The following is a 14,502-nucleotide window of genomic DNA, read 5'->3' as shown; positions in this document are numbered from 1 at the left end:
GAATGCACTTAATTTTCTAACCTTACACGAGGTTCTGCATTTATGAAGTCGCAAAATGAAAACTGTTGCCTCTTGCTGCCAACGTAAGTATTGATGTCACTCTTTTGACTGAACAAAACAGCTGGAAATGGAGGGCGTCCGCTACATGGAATAAAACACTGGTTCCCTCTTTTCCAACTCAAGCAAAGGAGGTGAGAAGTATGCAGTTCACAACATGATATCTGGGCCCAGACCTCAGCCTCACGGTGACAACATGTGCAAAAATAAATATGAATATAGCTGCACAGGAGGTGCCACGTCTGAGGAGACATCACTTGGTTTTCCTGAGAAGACGGTGTCATTGATTGATTTGAGTATCAAAAAGCATCGGCGGACTTTGAGGTGATTCGTCGTCCGTCGTCTGCTTCAATCCACAGTGTCAACATACAAAAAAATCCTCTTCATCACCACAAATCTGTTATTCCCGTTCTCCGCAGTTAAAGACGTTCACACATTTTTACAGCCGAAAAAATCCACGCCGATGTAGCGGGGGTAGCCTTCCAGAGAGTTCATGCCGACAGGATCGAATTTCCAGTACTGTCTCCCTCGGATAAAGTGAGCATAGCCTGAAAGACAGAGGACTCAGTTAATTGATGTGAACAGTCAGAGATACACCCAAATATCAGGTTGGAGATTGGAAAAACAAAATAGCATACTGGATTTTGAATACAAAATTCATTAAAATCTCTTAATTGTACTGGGGAAATCAAATGATTCTCAACTGACTGGATGAGGTCCGGTACTCCATGCAGGTTAAAAGCTAAGGATTCCTTGGAAATGCTATAAAAATGTATTTGGGAGTGTCGCCATCTTGGGGTTCTTGCGCAGTACGAGCTCAGGGGTTTCCCACAGAGCGGCAGCTCCGCCTGATATTGGTCCGTGATCGGCAAGCTGCACGATCATTGGACAGTCGACCTGTCAATCACCCCCAAAACATAGTCTTTTGCATCATCTACTTTACTCTAAACAGGTGAGTTATAAAAAAATTCACTCCCCATACAGTTGTTATGAAAGGTGCATAGACTATAGACTAAAACTGTGTTTTGTATGAGGCTGTAATCATGTTTAATCCTGTTGTAAACTCTGAAACTTTAATATGGGGTCAATGGGGATTTACCATACCTGCCAACTTTTCTGATTTACAGAGTTTCTCTATTTAGAAACAGAACTCGGGTGCGTTCACTGGGTGTTTTTCGTACCGTAAATGTCCTTGAACGCAGCGTCCACGTCGTCAGGGATGCCGCTCCAGTCCTGCATGCTGCGAGGATAGACGGAGTCCACTCGGTTCTCCCGGGGGCTGAACCTCCAGTAGCTGCCTGACTTAAAGAAGTAGGTGTTGTAGTTGGAGTCCTGGCCCCAGCGCAGCGCCGCCTGCAGGCCGGACACCGACAGACCCAGACTCCTGACCGACTCCGGGCCTCTGATCTGCTTCTCTGCATCAAACACCCAGTAGCTTTCACCTGCAATCGAGGCACAGACAGAGATCAGCTTTCACCTGCAATCGAGGCACAGACACAAGCCACTTTGACACAGCCATCCTGCAATATTGCCATTCAGAAGGCCACACAAAATGCTTGTACACAGAACCAAGCAGTCCCGCTTTTAGAGGCCATTTACACCTGGCATTAACATGTGTTTTCTGCCATCAGATTGCAATCAGATTGTACTTGACCACATTATCCTGATTCCATTTACACCTGGCGTTAACATGCGTTTTCTGCTATCTGATTGCAATCTGATGGCAGAAATGGGTGTCCTCTCAATCCGCATAAAGTTGCTGTATCCAGATTGAGAGGACACATTGCATTTACACTTGTGTTCAATGTGTACACAATGCATCCCTGACCACCTCCGGAGGTGGTTTGGCAGATCAGATTGCAATCCTTCTTCAATACGTTTTGGGGGTGTTTACACCTGTACTTTCAAGTGATAAAACACAATCTGATTGCAATCTGATCACAGAAAACACAATGCCAGCTGTAAATGGCCTCTTCGATAGCATCAACCCCTCCCGGATTGAAATGAGGCGTGAACCATGGGCGCTGAGTTTCCGTTATTATAATTAATCAAAGTCCGACAACTTAAAATGATGCTGGTCACCAAGTCCAGTGAAAATAATCCCATCTCAGCACAATTTGAGTTGTAGCCTCAAATTACATTTCCACCCAGCTCCTCCTATTAAGTAGCCTACATGAATATTTTCATGTGCAGGTTATAGCGTAGGCTACTGTATGAGGAACGAAAACAACCACGCAGCAGCTCTCAACAGTGCAGCTGGTCGTTAAGAAGATCAAAGCAGAAAAGACAAGACCTCACCCAAATATGCCAACAATGCGGAAACTGGTAATCCATTGAAGTGTCCTCCAAGACAAGGTACTAAAAAAATAATCTACATATTGAGTTTGTTGTGTAGTTCATCTATCTCTTCTTATCTCATCTCATCTCTTTCTATTTCAGAATAAGTTGATGAATATAAATCAGGTTTGAGTCAAATTGTGTTTGAAAATACAGATTCAAGAAATCAAGATAGTGCTGTGCCTATGGAATCCTAGTAGCAGTAAATGTGTTTGTTTTCAACTTCTTGGCACCCATGATAGGTGGGTATACCCACATTAATTAAGCCACAGCAAAATAAGCAATCAATCACAAAAATGATAGTAAATTCACCTTAAATTCCTCCCAGAGGTTGTCTAAACATTGTGGGCGCTCCATGAATTTCCCTGTGGCAAAACCCGCCCATATCCCACTCAAAGGTGCTTAAAACAAACGCTCCTCATTCTGCCCACGTCTGGATGGAAATATTCACATGAAAGACATTGACTGCAACAATTTCACAGCCCTGTATTCATTAACATTCTTATACCTATTTAGCTGCTTGACTTAAGTTGTTTCATCAGACTGTGTAATTACCTTGAGGCTTCCCTGATCCTGATCCTGCACATGAAACCATAAACCACATAACAGCGACGCAAGCGTCTCCACTGCCCACCTTGAAAGAACCAGATATTGCCTGACTGGTCTTCAAAGGCGGCGTCGATGCTGTCTGGAATGCCCCTCCAGTGACGGGACGCCAGCGCCGGGTACCCCCTCTCCAGGTGCCCCTCCCTGAGTCGCCAGACGTAGCCCGACTTGAAGAAGAACAGCTCCCCTCGGATCATAGACACGGCATCAAAGTCCGTCTGGCAGGCGTCAGGCTGGAGAGAAGATAGAGAGATCACGTGTTCACGCTCCACATACTGTACACGCAAATGTAACGTTCCTAAGGGCCATGGCACGTGGTACATTCTGTTTTTAGAAGCATTTTTATTGCATGAAAGGAACCCAGAGGAAAGCTGAGAGGGAGAGTTCTTGAGCTTCTGAAGTTCAAGTGCAAGACCACGTTTATTGCCACAAAGCCAGGCCCGAGGAATTTGTGAAAGTGAAAAATCGCTCGTATACAAGATTTACGACGCGAAATAAACTTCAGCGGCACCTTTTCAAATGACCTTTGTCTGAGAAACATTGGGATTAAGAGCTGACATCTTCTGTTGACTTTCATTCTTCTGTTATATTTTAGTGGCTCAAAATGTTGTGATACAACAGACTACTACTAGCATTACTAGGCCTACTACTAAACAGACTACTACTAGTATTACTAGGCCTACTACTAAACAGACTACTAGTATTACAAGGCCTACTACAACATAGACTACTACTAGTATTACTAGGCCTACTACAACATAGACTACTACTAGTATTACTAGGCCTACTGCGAAACAGACTACTACTAGTATTACTAGGCCTACTACTAAACAGACTACTAGTATTACAAGGCCTACTACAACATAGACTACTACTAGTATTACTAGGCCTACTACAACATAGACTACTACTAGTATTACTAGGCCTACTGCGAAACAGACTACTACTAGTATTACTAGGCCTACTACTAAACAGACTACTACTAGTATTACAAGGCCTACTACAACATAGACTACTACTAGTATTACTAGGCCTACTGCAAAACAGACTACTACTAGTATTACTAGGCCTACTACTAAACAGACTACTAGTATTACAAGGCCTACTACAACATAGACTACTACTAGTATTACTAGGCCTACTACAACATAGACTACTACTAGTATTACTAGGCCTACTGCGAAACAGACTACTAGCCTACTAGTATTACTAGGCCTACTACAACATAGACTACTACTAGTTTTACTAGGCCTACTGCGAAACAGACTACTACTAGCATTACTAGGCCTACTACAACATAGACTACTACTAGTATTACTAGGCCTACTACAACATAGACTACTACTAGTATTACTAGGCCTACTGTATAACAGACTACTACTAGTATTACTAGGCCTACTACTAAACAGACTACTACTAGTATTACTAGGCCTACTAAACAGACTACTACTAGTATTACTAGGCCTACTACTTCTCCTCTATGTGAACTGTTGCATGACAGAAAATGTGGGGGTGGCAGCAGCAATAGACCATATTCACAGCGCGGCCATCTTGGGATGACGTCACCAGCTGGTTGGGAAAGCCAGAGAGGCTCTCATCTAAACCCATTGATAACCATGTGTGAACATGGAGCAGTAGACCAAAAGTTTGAGTTCTGTCGCACCAATTTCATTTGATCACATCCATAAATGGGCAGATGAATGTGTACAGGATAAAAAAAAGGGCTACAGCAACTGGATCGAGTCTTATATCCAGATATTCAAGGAAGTGCAGCCAAGGCTCTAAATTGTAAACTGCAGTACACCCTCGCACCACTGAGCACCGAACTGCGCTGTGGAGCAGTTGAACCGTAAATGACACAGCTGAAGAAGGCTGTGTTTGAGCTTAAAGGAACACTCCGCCCATTTTCAACCAGCTTTGTATCATTAGAACATCAGTAGTATATCAGAAAACTGTAAACGGTTTTGAAGTCTGTCATTTAATTTGACAGTTATTGAGTGTTAAAGTGTGGACCAGTGACATCACTGGTCCACACTAACTCAAATTAATAACTCATTAACTCAAATCAACTCTCAATAACTGTCAAACTATTCATTAGTTTTCGGAACTGGCGTAGCGAAAGTAATATAGTAAAGTAACGAGTAATGTAACAAATTACTTTTGAAACCAAGTAATAAGTAAAGTAATTGTATTACTTTTTAAAGGAATAATCAGTAATAAGTAACTAATTACACTTCCTGAGTAACTTGCCCAACAATGCTCAGGAGCCACAATGACAAAAAAAATTGTTGCAAGAGCCGCAATCCACAAATAGTCCCTTTCCTCTCTTTATTTTTCTAGATTTTTATGTATTTATTGATGTATTTTAAGTAGGACTTAAAAGAGCCACAACGACCCATGAAGGAGCCGCATGTGGCTCTAGAGCCTCGGGTTGAGTATCACTGGGTTAAAGGTTAAAGATAGGTTGCCCATTCTCAATAACTACTATCAAGGTACCGTTTAGCAAGGCACCTAATCCCCTACTGCTCCAGTGGATCTGCTTTGGCCAACAGCAGACAATGTGTAGTGGTTATACAAGTTGTTGCTGTTTGTTGTTGTTTCTTTGGGGGGGAAAACATGGAGTTAAAAAAAGTTCTAGGTGGAGCTATGCATGCAATACCTTTTATTATGAAGGGATAAACAATATAATCTACAGTGTTGGATTTTGTCACAAAGGACTTCGCTTCCCAACTACCCTTTTGAAAGCATCTATCAGTTGTTGAAGATTATCACTACAGTGGATATCTCCTCTTTCCAGGGCCACCCATCATGGGGGGAAGGGGGGGGGGCTCTTGACTTTGTGGGGCACAGCTGCTAGGGGGGCCGATGGAGGCAATTTGTAGCCAATATAGCTTGATATTGCTGTTTGAAATACTTCAGACTACACAAAATACATAGAAAGAGTCTGTCTGATGGCATTACTTTCTACCTCTGTGAAGGTGGGAAAAACAGTAAAATTCCCAAAACTACCGTATCTCTTGACTATCTTTAACCAAATCACTTTAGGTTATTCTATGTGATCTCCTTTTAATGTAACAACTAAAGTAATATTTTTTCACTTCCATTCACTGAGCCTCCCCTGAAACTGCTTAGAGCGCCCCTGGGGAGGCCCGCCTCCCACTTTGAAAACCTCTGCTATAGAGGATGAGTCAAATAAAGAGGAGGATTGATTTCCCCACAGGGATAATAAAGGATAACTTAACTTAACTTGCACTAGTGCCTCCTCTGGGTGCCTGTTCGGGGCGGAAGCGAACTGGTGGGAATAGCGTGATCCTCCCACGTGCCGGTGAAGCTCCGCGCTGTCAGGTGAAAAGAAGCGGCTGGCAACTGCGCATGTGTCGGAGGTAGGATGGTGCTAGTCTACGACTCTCCCCAGATCGGCAGAGGGGGTGGTGCAGCGACCAGGGCAGCAGGGGGGAAATTGGTCAAGTACAATTGGGGAGAAAATCGGGGGGAAATCATATAACTTAACTCCCACTTTGAAAACCTACACAGTGACAGTGGGCGGCTGGTGAGGGGAAGTCACAGAATCTGATGGGACCAAATATAGCGTAACACCAGCCTCATCACCTGAGAGATTTACTGATTTAAACTACTAGCTAATCGATGCGCATGATATGAGTAAAGCAGGTTTGGGGAGGGCCCATTCACTGAACCTTTTCAGGGGCCCAGCCATTTCTTTTTTAATATTTTTTTTATCCCCCATTAGTGCTCATTTTAATGTATTTATCCTGGTTGCTGCTCCACCCTCTGCCGATCTGGGGCCCAGCCGTTTCTATGGGTAGGACTGCCTCTTCCTATAAAGCTTCCCCCCTGACTGCTCCTTTCGATTTCAAGCCCATGGCACACCACAGACAAACAAAGATGTTTGTTTGGTGTGCCATGGCTGTCTGTCCTTGTTTGGAGATGTTTGGTCAGATTCCACAATCCTTTATTGTCTGTGTTTAGCCCATGGCACACCAATTAAACATTCTCCAACAACTGCCGACATTGTTGTTGGCAGTTGTTGGAGAATGTTTGATTTGTGTGCCACGAGCTTTAGGAGGCTGCCACTCACTGTGCTGACGATCTCGTTGTTGTCTGGGTTGGCGGGAGGCGGGGGCGGCGGCAGGACTTGCGGGCGGGTGCCGTACAGGTACTGGATGCCTTGCTTGTCATCCTCGCTCAGCCTCAGAGGGTAGGAGAAGCTGTAGTAGGCGGACATGATGGCCCCCGGCTCGCGGGAATGCTGCAGGCCCAGGACATGCCCAAACTCATGGGCGGCCACCTGGAGGAGGTCTGTACCTGCAGCGGGGCGGGGAGACAGACGGACACGCCTCACTGCATGCACAACCACACCTGGAGCAAGGAGTGTCTGAAAATAGTGCTGAGCGTTTGTTTTGACCTGCTGGGAGTGCATGACAGGTGCTGGGGGGTTCCCATGGAAGACAATACAATGAATGCCAGAAGCAACACCACACTATCCAAGCTTCCATCAAGAAGTAGGCTACCTCACCTCTCCATGCTGAGTCATATCCACTCGCAATTATCTACCTTCCTCTTCGCTCTGATATACTCTCATCTTGAAGTTTAAAAAAATCCTTTCTACTCTCCTTGGCTCTTATTTTGCGTATTTATTTTCCAAGCACTTGTCTGTTACATGTACAGTAAGGGTTAATAATAGGCATGACGAGGTGTCCATTATCAGAAAATACTGGACGACGTGGAGGCGTGAACCCGCCTCGGACGGTTACCTCCACAAAGTCCATTAATTTGTGATAATGGACACATGCAAAGGTAGTAACCCCTTATACCTAGCCTGGTGTCCAGGCCCTATGAATCCAATTTGCTGCTCTAGCTATGAGTCGGCCTGCTTTGATACTACGACTGACCAAAGACTTTGATGATTGAATTGAATTGAATTGAATTGATTAGTTTATTTGGTCATATTATTCCAGAAATCAATAATCAATACAAGAATTTTCATATATATCAAACAATCAATGTTCAGCAACCAATCAAGTTGGAGCTAAAAGATGCCTATATATGCCTATATATATATATATATATATATATATATATATATATATATATATATATATATATATATATATATATATGCCTCGCTGAATCAGTGGTGGACAGGCTTGCATCCAGACCCTTATGAAGCATTCAAGGATAGCAGGCTAGCTTATAACATGGTCACTTGCCAAAGACACAAAATAAGACCAGTAATTTATATGTTTTATCTGTTTTTCAATCAAAATCTGAAGTTTTTCAAATTTCATCATCCATATCTCTGTTTCCCTAGTACCTGGAACAATCATTACCCAACACAGTCTCATAGACAATTGTAAAATAGCAACGTTTTGGACCAACGTTGCTATGTTACAATTTCGGCTCCAAAATAGTAAAATGGTAATGTAGGTTCGTACAGGGGTGGGCGTGGTTTCCGGAGCTTTTAGGTTTAGGGTTAGGGTCTGGGAGAGGTTAGAAAACCTAGGGCCCTATTCTCCCACAAGCCTTCGGCGCTAAAACGGGCCTTAAACGCAAAAAAACATGCCTTGCGCCTAATACCGGCGTACTGCTATCTTCCGACCTGGCCTACATTTAGCGCTTTGCGCTTTTGAAAACCAGGCCTATTCAGAGCGCGCCAGTTGCGCGGAGCGCTCCCCTCTGGCTCTCTCCCTCCCCTCTGGCTCTCTCCTCTGTCACCTTTCTCTGTGTCACTCTCTCCCTCTCTCCTCAGTCTGCCAGGCACAATACCGACTGTCTCTGACTCCCTCGCTCAGAGTCCCATAGAAAAAATAAGCTGTAAATTCACTGCAATGTGAATGTCCCAACATGCATTGTGTTTCTCCATTTCGCTACTAAATAGCAACCAAATGAGCCGAAAACCTATATGAAGGGAGGATCTAAATAATGTGTAATGGTAAGACAACCTCCAATTGTAGAACATTTCAATATTGGACCAAATAAAACATCGAAATGAAAACACCACCCTATGTGAAACATATATGTCCTACTGGGGCTATAAATATCCCTTGTCGATTTAACGTGATTTAGATAAGTGACAGCGGAACGCGTTTCGGAAGCTTCTACTGTCATCTGCTATACTGTGATGTCCGCTCCAATAACTTGGCCCTACTCCACATTTAGTTTTACAATAAAAACACATTTATGCAATGACTTTACATAATGTAGGCTATATTTATGTGCATCATCCTTCCTGCAGCAGGCGAGAGAAAATGATATCTTTCTGGACAAACTTTCACCAATCTAATAGGCTATATTTTTCTAGCTGATGCATTTAGAACATTATTTTCACTTTGATCTTGCTATAGTGTAGTGTATTTACATGCTTGCAGTATTTAAACTGCAGTTAGATTGGTTTGAGAAGCATAATAATATGGAATAATAGCCTATAATGGAGACAGACAAGACTGGATGAAGGGAGGGGGGGGGGGGGGCAGAGCGCTTGGCTTTCGTCTGGTTTTGCGGGACCAGTGGAATTGGAGCTAAAAAGGCAAGCGTGCGATTCGTTTATTGCAGTTATCCAATGAGCATGACGGTGCATAATTTTACGCTTAAAAGGCGTGGTTGTAATGCTTTAGGCTGCGTGTAGCGCCAGCACGACGATATCAAGTGCGCTGGTCCATGCCCACTGATTTGCGCTGCGCCAGGCGCTCGGCCTAGAAACAGCGCCGATGCAACGATAGGGGGCCTAAAGTCTCTGGAAACCACGCCCACCCCTGTATAAACGTACGTTACCATTTTACAATTTCGGAGCCGAAATTGTAACAGCAACGTTGGTCCCAATTTCTTTTTAGATCAGGCTGTCATTACCACCCCCATCAGCTTCACCTGCAATGGAAACATTATTCATTGCTAGGATAGGAATAGGGATAGGGATCCAGCACCCAGTTTATACAGCCTGCCTTAAAGTAAGGAGTTGAGCGCGCTATCTTTGATTTTCCAGTAAATAGGACCAACCTTGGATACGAGTTGACAACCAGAGACAATCTAGTCTGCTCAGCTCATAGAACCAGAACTTCTGGTTCTATGAGCTGAGCAGACTAGATTGTTGGGTTGCTAGCATAACATTAGCCTTCTGGTCCAGAAGGCTAATGTTATGCTAGCAATTTTGCGTACGGTTGACAAACAGTAGCCTAAATATAATCTGACAGTATGTTTAACAGCAACACCAGCTAGCTATCCAGCCATGTCATTGACCCTAAAGCAACATCAAGACTTTCATGAACAATGAGATGGCACAACAATGGCGCTGTCGGCCGCAGCCTGAAGTAACGTTAGCGAGTTGACTAGTGAATGACACGTGTGACGCTAACTATCAGTAAGTTCAGAGTTGACTAGTGAATGAGACGTGTGATGCTACTATCAGTAAGTTCAGAGGGGCAGTGCAGTGTAGCCTACTTCTTGCAGCTTGTCGCCACCTGTGGGTAACTGCAGTTACCCATCGAGTCATTTGAGATTCAGGCTGTTACTAGTAGCCAATGCAGTGCATTAATTTAGAGTAATAGATTTGACTTGACTTGACTTGGTGAACAGACAGTTTGACTGGAACTACTTAGTAGGTGTACATTATCAGAAAATAATGGACACTCTGCAGCCAATCAGAATTGAGTATTCACCCAGACCATGGTATAAGATACAGGAATGTTTGATGCATCTTATAGCTTCGCCTTTGACCCCATGGACTTATACTTTGACCTGGGTTCCTTCTTTGCTCAATTGCAAACTTTGGCTCCACCTCCACACACTTTCTGCCTCCCAGTCAGACCCAGGTTCACCCATGTTGTTGCCCAGTCAGACCCAGGCTTACCCATGTTGTTGCCCAGTCAGACCCAGGCTTACCCATGTTGTTGCCCAGTCAGACCCAGGCTTACCCATGTTGTTGCCCAGTCAGACCCAGGCTTACCCATGTTGTTGCCCAGTCAGACCCAGGCTTACCCATGTTGTTGCCCAGTCAGACCCAGGCTTACCCATGTTGTTGCCCAGTCAGACCCAGGCTTACCCATGTTGTTGCCCAGGGTCCAGGACTCATCATAGTCGAAGTGGATGTCGCCCTGCCGGTGTGTTTTGGGGAAGAAGGCGTGAGCGAGAATCCCCCCCGGCCCGTCAAAGGGAAGGCTGTCTCCATGCCAGTACCTACAGGTGTATCATAATAATAACAATGTCATGAACTTTCTTTATTGCACTTTTCAATGACAGAAATAACAGTTACAAATAGCAGATGGATTAACAAGGTCAGCTTTGTTTTGATTGTAAATTTACATAATGTGCTCCCCAGTGTCATTTTAAAATTATTGTTATGACACAAACATCAGATATCAGGTGTGGTCAAAATCCACTCAGCACTGTGTGATTATGCTCATGACACATGGACAATGGATGAGGCCGATCCATAGTCTCCTCAATATCATTTGAGGACAACAAAAATGTAGAAAATAAAAAAGCTGATATGATAAACAACTAGAAGTGCATTCGGAGAGTGCAGACCTCCAGTCGGCTGTGATATGCAGATTTTATGAGTCGAATCAGAACCCTGACCCACCCACACACACCCCCAGCCACTCCCCATACCCAGCCCTCGAACCCCGACTCTGACTCTCTATGACCTTCGGCCCCTTTACCCTAGCCCCGCCCCCTTCCCTCACCACACTGCCTCCCACCACCCACCCCCAGCCTCTACCCCTACTCAGAGCCGTGTATATAGAAGAGTCGCGACATCTCCATTCACTCCAATGGACCCGTTTTTTTTACTCTCAAGAGTTCCAGGAAGTAAGGTCCTGGATTAAGCAGCACTGTTGCACTGTTGCAGCACCATGCTACACCGTCCCACCAAGTTTCATGAAAATAGGCTCAGTAGTATTTCCTGCTAACAGACAGACAGACAAACACAGACAGACAGACAGACAGACAGACACACACACACACACACACACACACACACACACACACACACACACACACACACACACACACACACACACACACACACACACACACACACACAGACAGACAGACAGACAGACACACACACACACACACACACACACACACACACACACACACACACACACACACACACACACACACACACACACACACACACACACACAGACAGACAGACAGACAGACAGATCAGATGATGTTTTATGGCACATAATGTCAACCTCAAATCCGGCCCGGCACCTCATTTTATGTGGCCCGTGAGAGCTAGCAAAGAATAACATTTGCGCCAAACAATTCTAATTCTAGTTAGTTCTAACAATTGTAGGCTACTTAGTTGTCTGATATTATTTTTTTCCTATAATTCTGCTTTCAGAGCCAGAGTTATTCATTATTAAGTTATTACTAAAAACCAATAATAATCAAATCAGAGCCAAATAGTAATATGAGATACATTTATATCATGTTACATTTACAATCGGCCCTTTGAGGGCAGCCATAATGCTGCTGTGGCCCGGGGTGAGATTGAGTTTGACACCCCTGTTTTATGGTGTGTGTTTTCCCCCCAACATCTATAAATATCGCCCACCTGGTGAAGTCGATGACGATGTCTGCCTTCCCGCTGCGGACCTCGGTGAAGGTGAGCGGGGTGACGTCGCTCCAAACCCTCAGCGCTTCCTGCAAGACGCGCCGCACCTTCTCCTCACTCATCTGCCAGGGGAACCGCACTATCCTGCAGGCAGAGGTATGCAGGTGTCACACACACGCATGCACACACACACACACACACCGCACACACACATGCATGCACACACACGCACACACACACACACACACACACACACACACACACACACGCTCAGATGATGGGGACTTGGACACAAGTTGCACTCAAGTCGCACACACAGTGATTTGAGACTTGACTTGAGACTTGACTCGAGATTTGGGACTTGTTTTCTCAGGATTTCATTCATAACTGTAATCTACAGTATTCTGACATCATTCACTACTATCACATTTCTACCCCATTTCAACCAATCACATCACGACATGACACCTGTCAATCAATCTTCATTTTGAGGAGAACATTCTGAGCAGGCAAGATGGCTGCCTAGTAGTGCCTGTAACCTGGGCAGACTTTTCGAGTCCATAAATGTTAATATCTATCTATCTTATTTGTCTTATTATAATTTGAGAAGTGTCTGTGTGCATGCGTGCATGTGAGCAGGCTGTGCCGCTTTACGTGCGATCGGGCTGAAACTTTCAGGGGTTGTAAAGAGCACCCTTTTTTAATTTTTTAAAAAGATTTTTTAATTAGATGATTGGCCTAATTACCTAATGATGTGATATCATCCTTCCTGGCTGAGGCTAATAAGTTCAATGATGATGTCATCAGTGATGATGTCATGTTCCAGACCAGGGGGGCCTAACTCACAGGGGGGTCCCCACAGGTCCGCTAGTATATCAATTTGGCAATGTCTGTTTCTCTGTTCAAGAATTTTGGCCGGCCACAGCTATGCTGTTTTACGTGCGATCGGGCTGAAATTTTCAGGGGGTGTAAAGAGCACCCATGCCGGGTGACCTGACGGAGCCGGATTTTTTATTATTATGGCAGATTAATTGCCCTAACTAAGGCTGCCGGTTCTCTGCGGATCCCACTCGCGTCGGGGCAGAACACACTGAATCCCACTCCATTTGGGGGCAGAACACGCCAGACAAGTGCCAGGATTGGCCAACGTCAACTCCAGTCCCCAGAACGGTTAAATCAAATCATCCACACGCTATGTCCCGCCTCTCTGCACTGTTTCAGTGAGAGCAATGTTTGTTTCCAGTCTGATATGTCACTGACCCTCTCTCAAACCCGTTTCATGTCGTCTTTAAGAAAATGTCTACTATCATGTCTACATTGTCAGCTATCAATGCTGATGCTGTATGCTAACAGATAAAGGAGTGGGGATATACAGTACATGCTTTTAATTCCTTCGTTTTAGCTATGCAGTGTTTTAAGCAGACCGGATGACATCCAGCAGACGACAGAACGCTCATCTGTAAGAGACTTAAGACTTGACTTGGACTTGCAAAAAATTACGTGAGCATCTCTGACACACACACACACACACACACACACACACACACACACACACACACACACATACACACACACACACACACACACACACACACACACACACACACACACACACACATACACACACAGAATCTGTAGAGGCAGATCGGGGACCACCGGCCTTGCACGCCTCCCTCTGATCTGATATCTGCAGCCATCTCATTAGCAGATGGTTGTGCTGTTACCAATGACCTCAGGCTCTCTAACAGCCCGTTTCCTCTCAGGTAAAACCACCCAGGATGATCACTGAAAGTGGGGGTAAAGTTAAGTTAAGTTAAGTTAAGTTATCCTTTATTATCCCTGTGGGGAAATTTATCCACTGCATTTGACCCATCCTCTATAGAGCTCAACAGTCACGTGGCGTTCCGGAAGAGTACTTCACG

The 14,502-nt window shown here is 44.5% G+C and overlaps 1 protein-coding gene across 1 annotated transcript in view; it reads right to left on the bottom strand.

Annotated features, from left to right (window-relative positions):
- Positions 1 to 422: 422 nt before the first annotated feature.
- The window catches only part of mmp11a (matrix metallopeptidase 11a), a gene marked incomplete at its 5' end in the record, with an annotated part of 52,665 nt that continues 38,585 nt past the window's right edge, over positions 423 to 14,502 (bottom strand). The window contains 6 exons of the mRNA XM_083645469.1: positions 423 to 605; positions 1,239 to 1,499; positions 3,029 to 3,233; positions 7,097 to 7,323; positions 11,054 to 11,187; positions 12,581 to 12,724. Of these exons, the coding sequence (XP_083501595.1) occupies positions 487 to 605; positions 1,239 to 1,499; positions 3,029 to 3,233; positions 7,097 to 7,323; positions 11,054 to 11,187; positions 12,581 to 12,724 (1,090 nt within the window). The 3' untranslated portion in view covers positions 423 to 486. The remainder of the gene's footprint in view (positions 606 to 1,238; positions 1,500 to 3,028; positions 3,234 to 7,096; positions 7,324 to 11,053; positions 11,188 to 12,580; positions 12,725 to 14,502) is intronic.

This window comes from Poromitra crassiceps (genome assembly GCF_964638095.1).
Source record: "Poromitra crassiceps genome assembly, chromosome: 10".
NCBI classification, from domain to species: Eukaryota; Metazoa; Chordata; class Actinopteri; order Beryciformes; family Melamphaidae; genus Poromitra; species Poromitra crassiceps.
The sequence above is the reverse complement of the archived record's forward strand: the minus strand, read 5'-3'. Positions and strand labels throughout refer to the sequence as shown.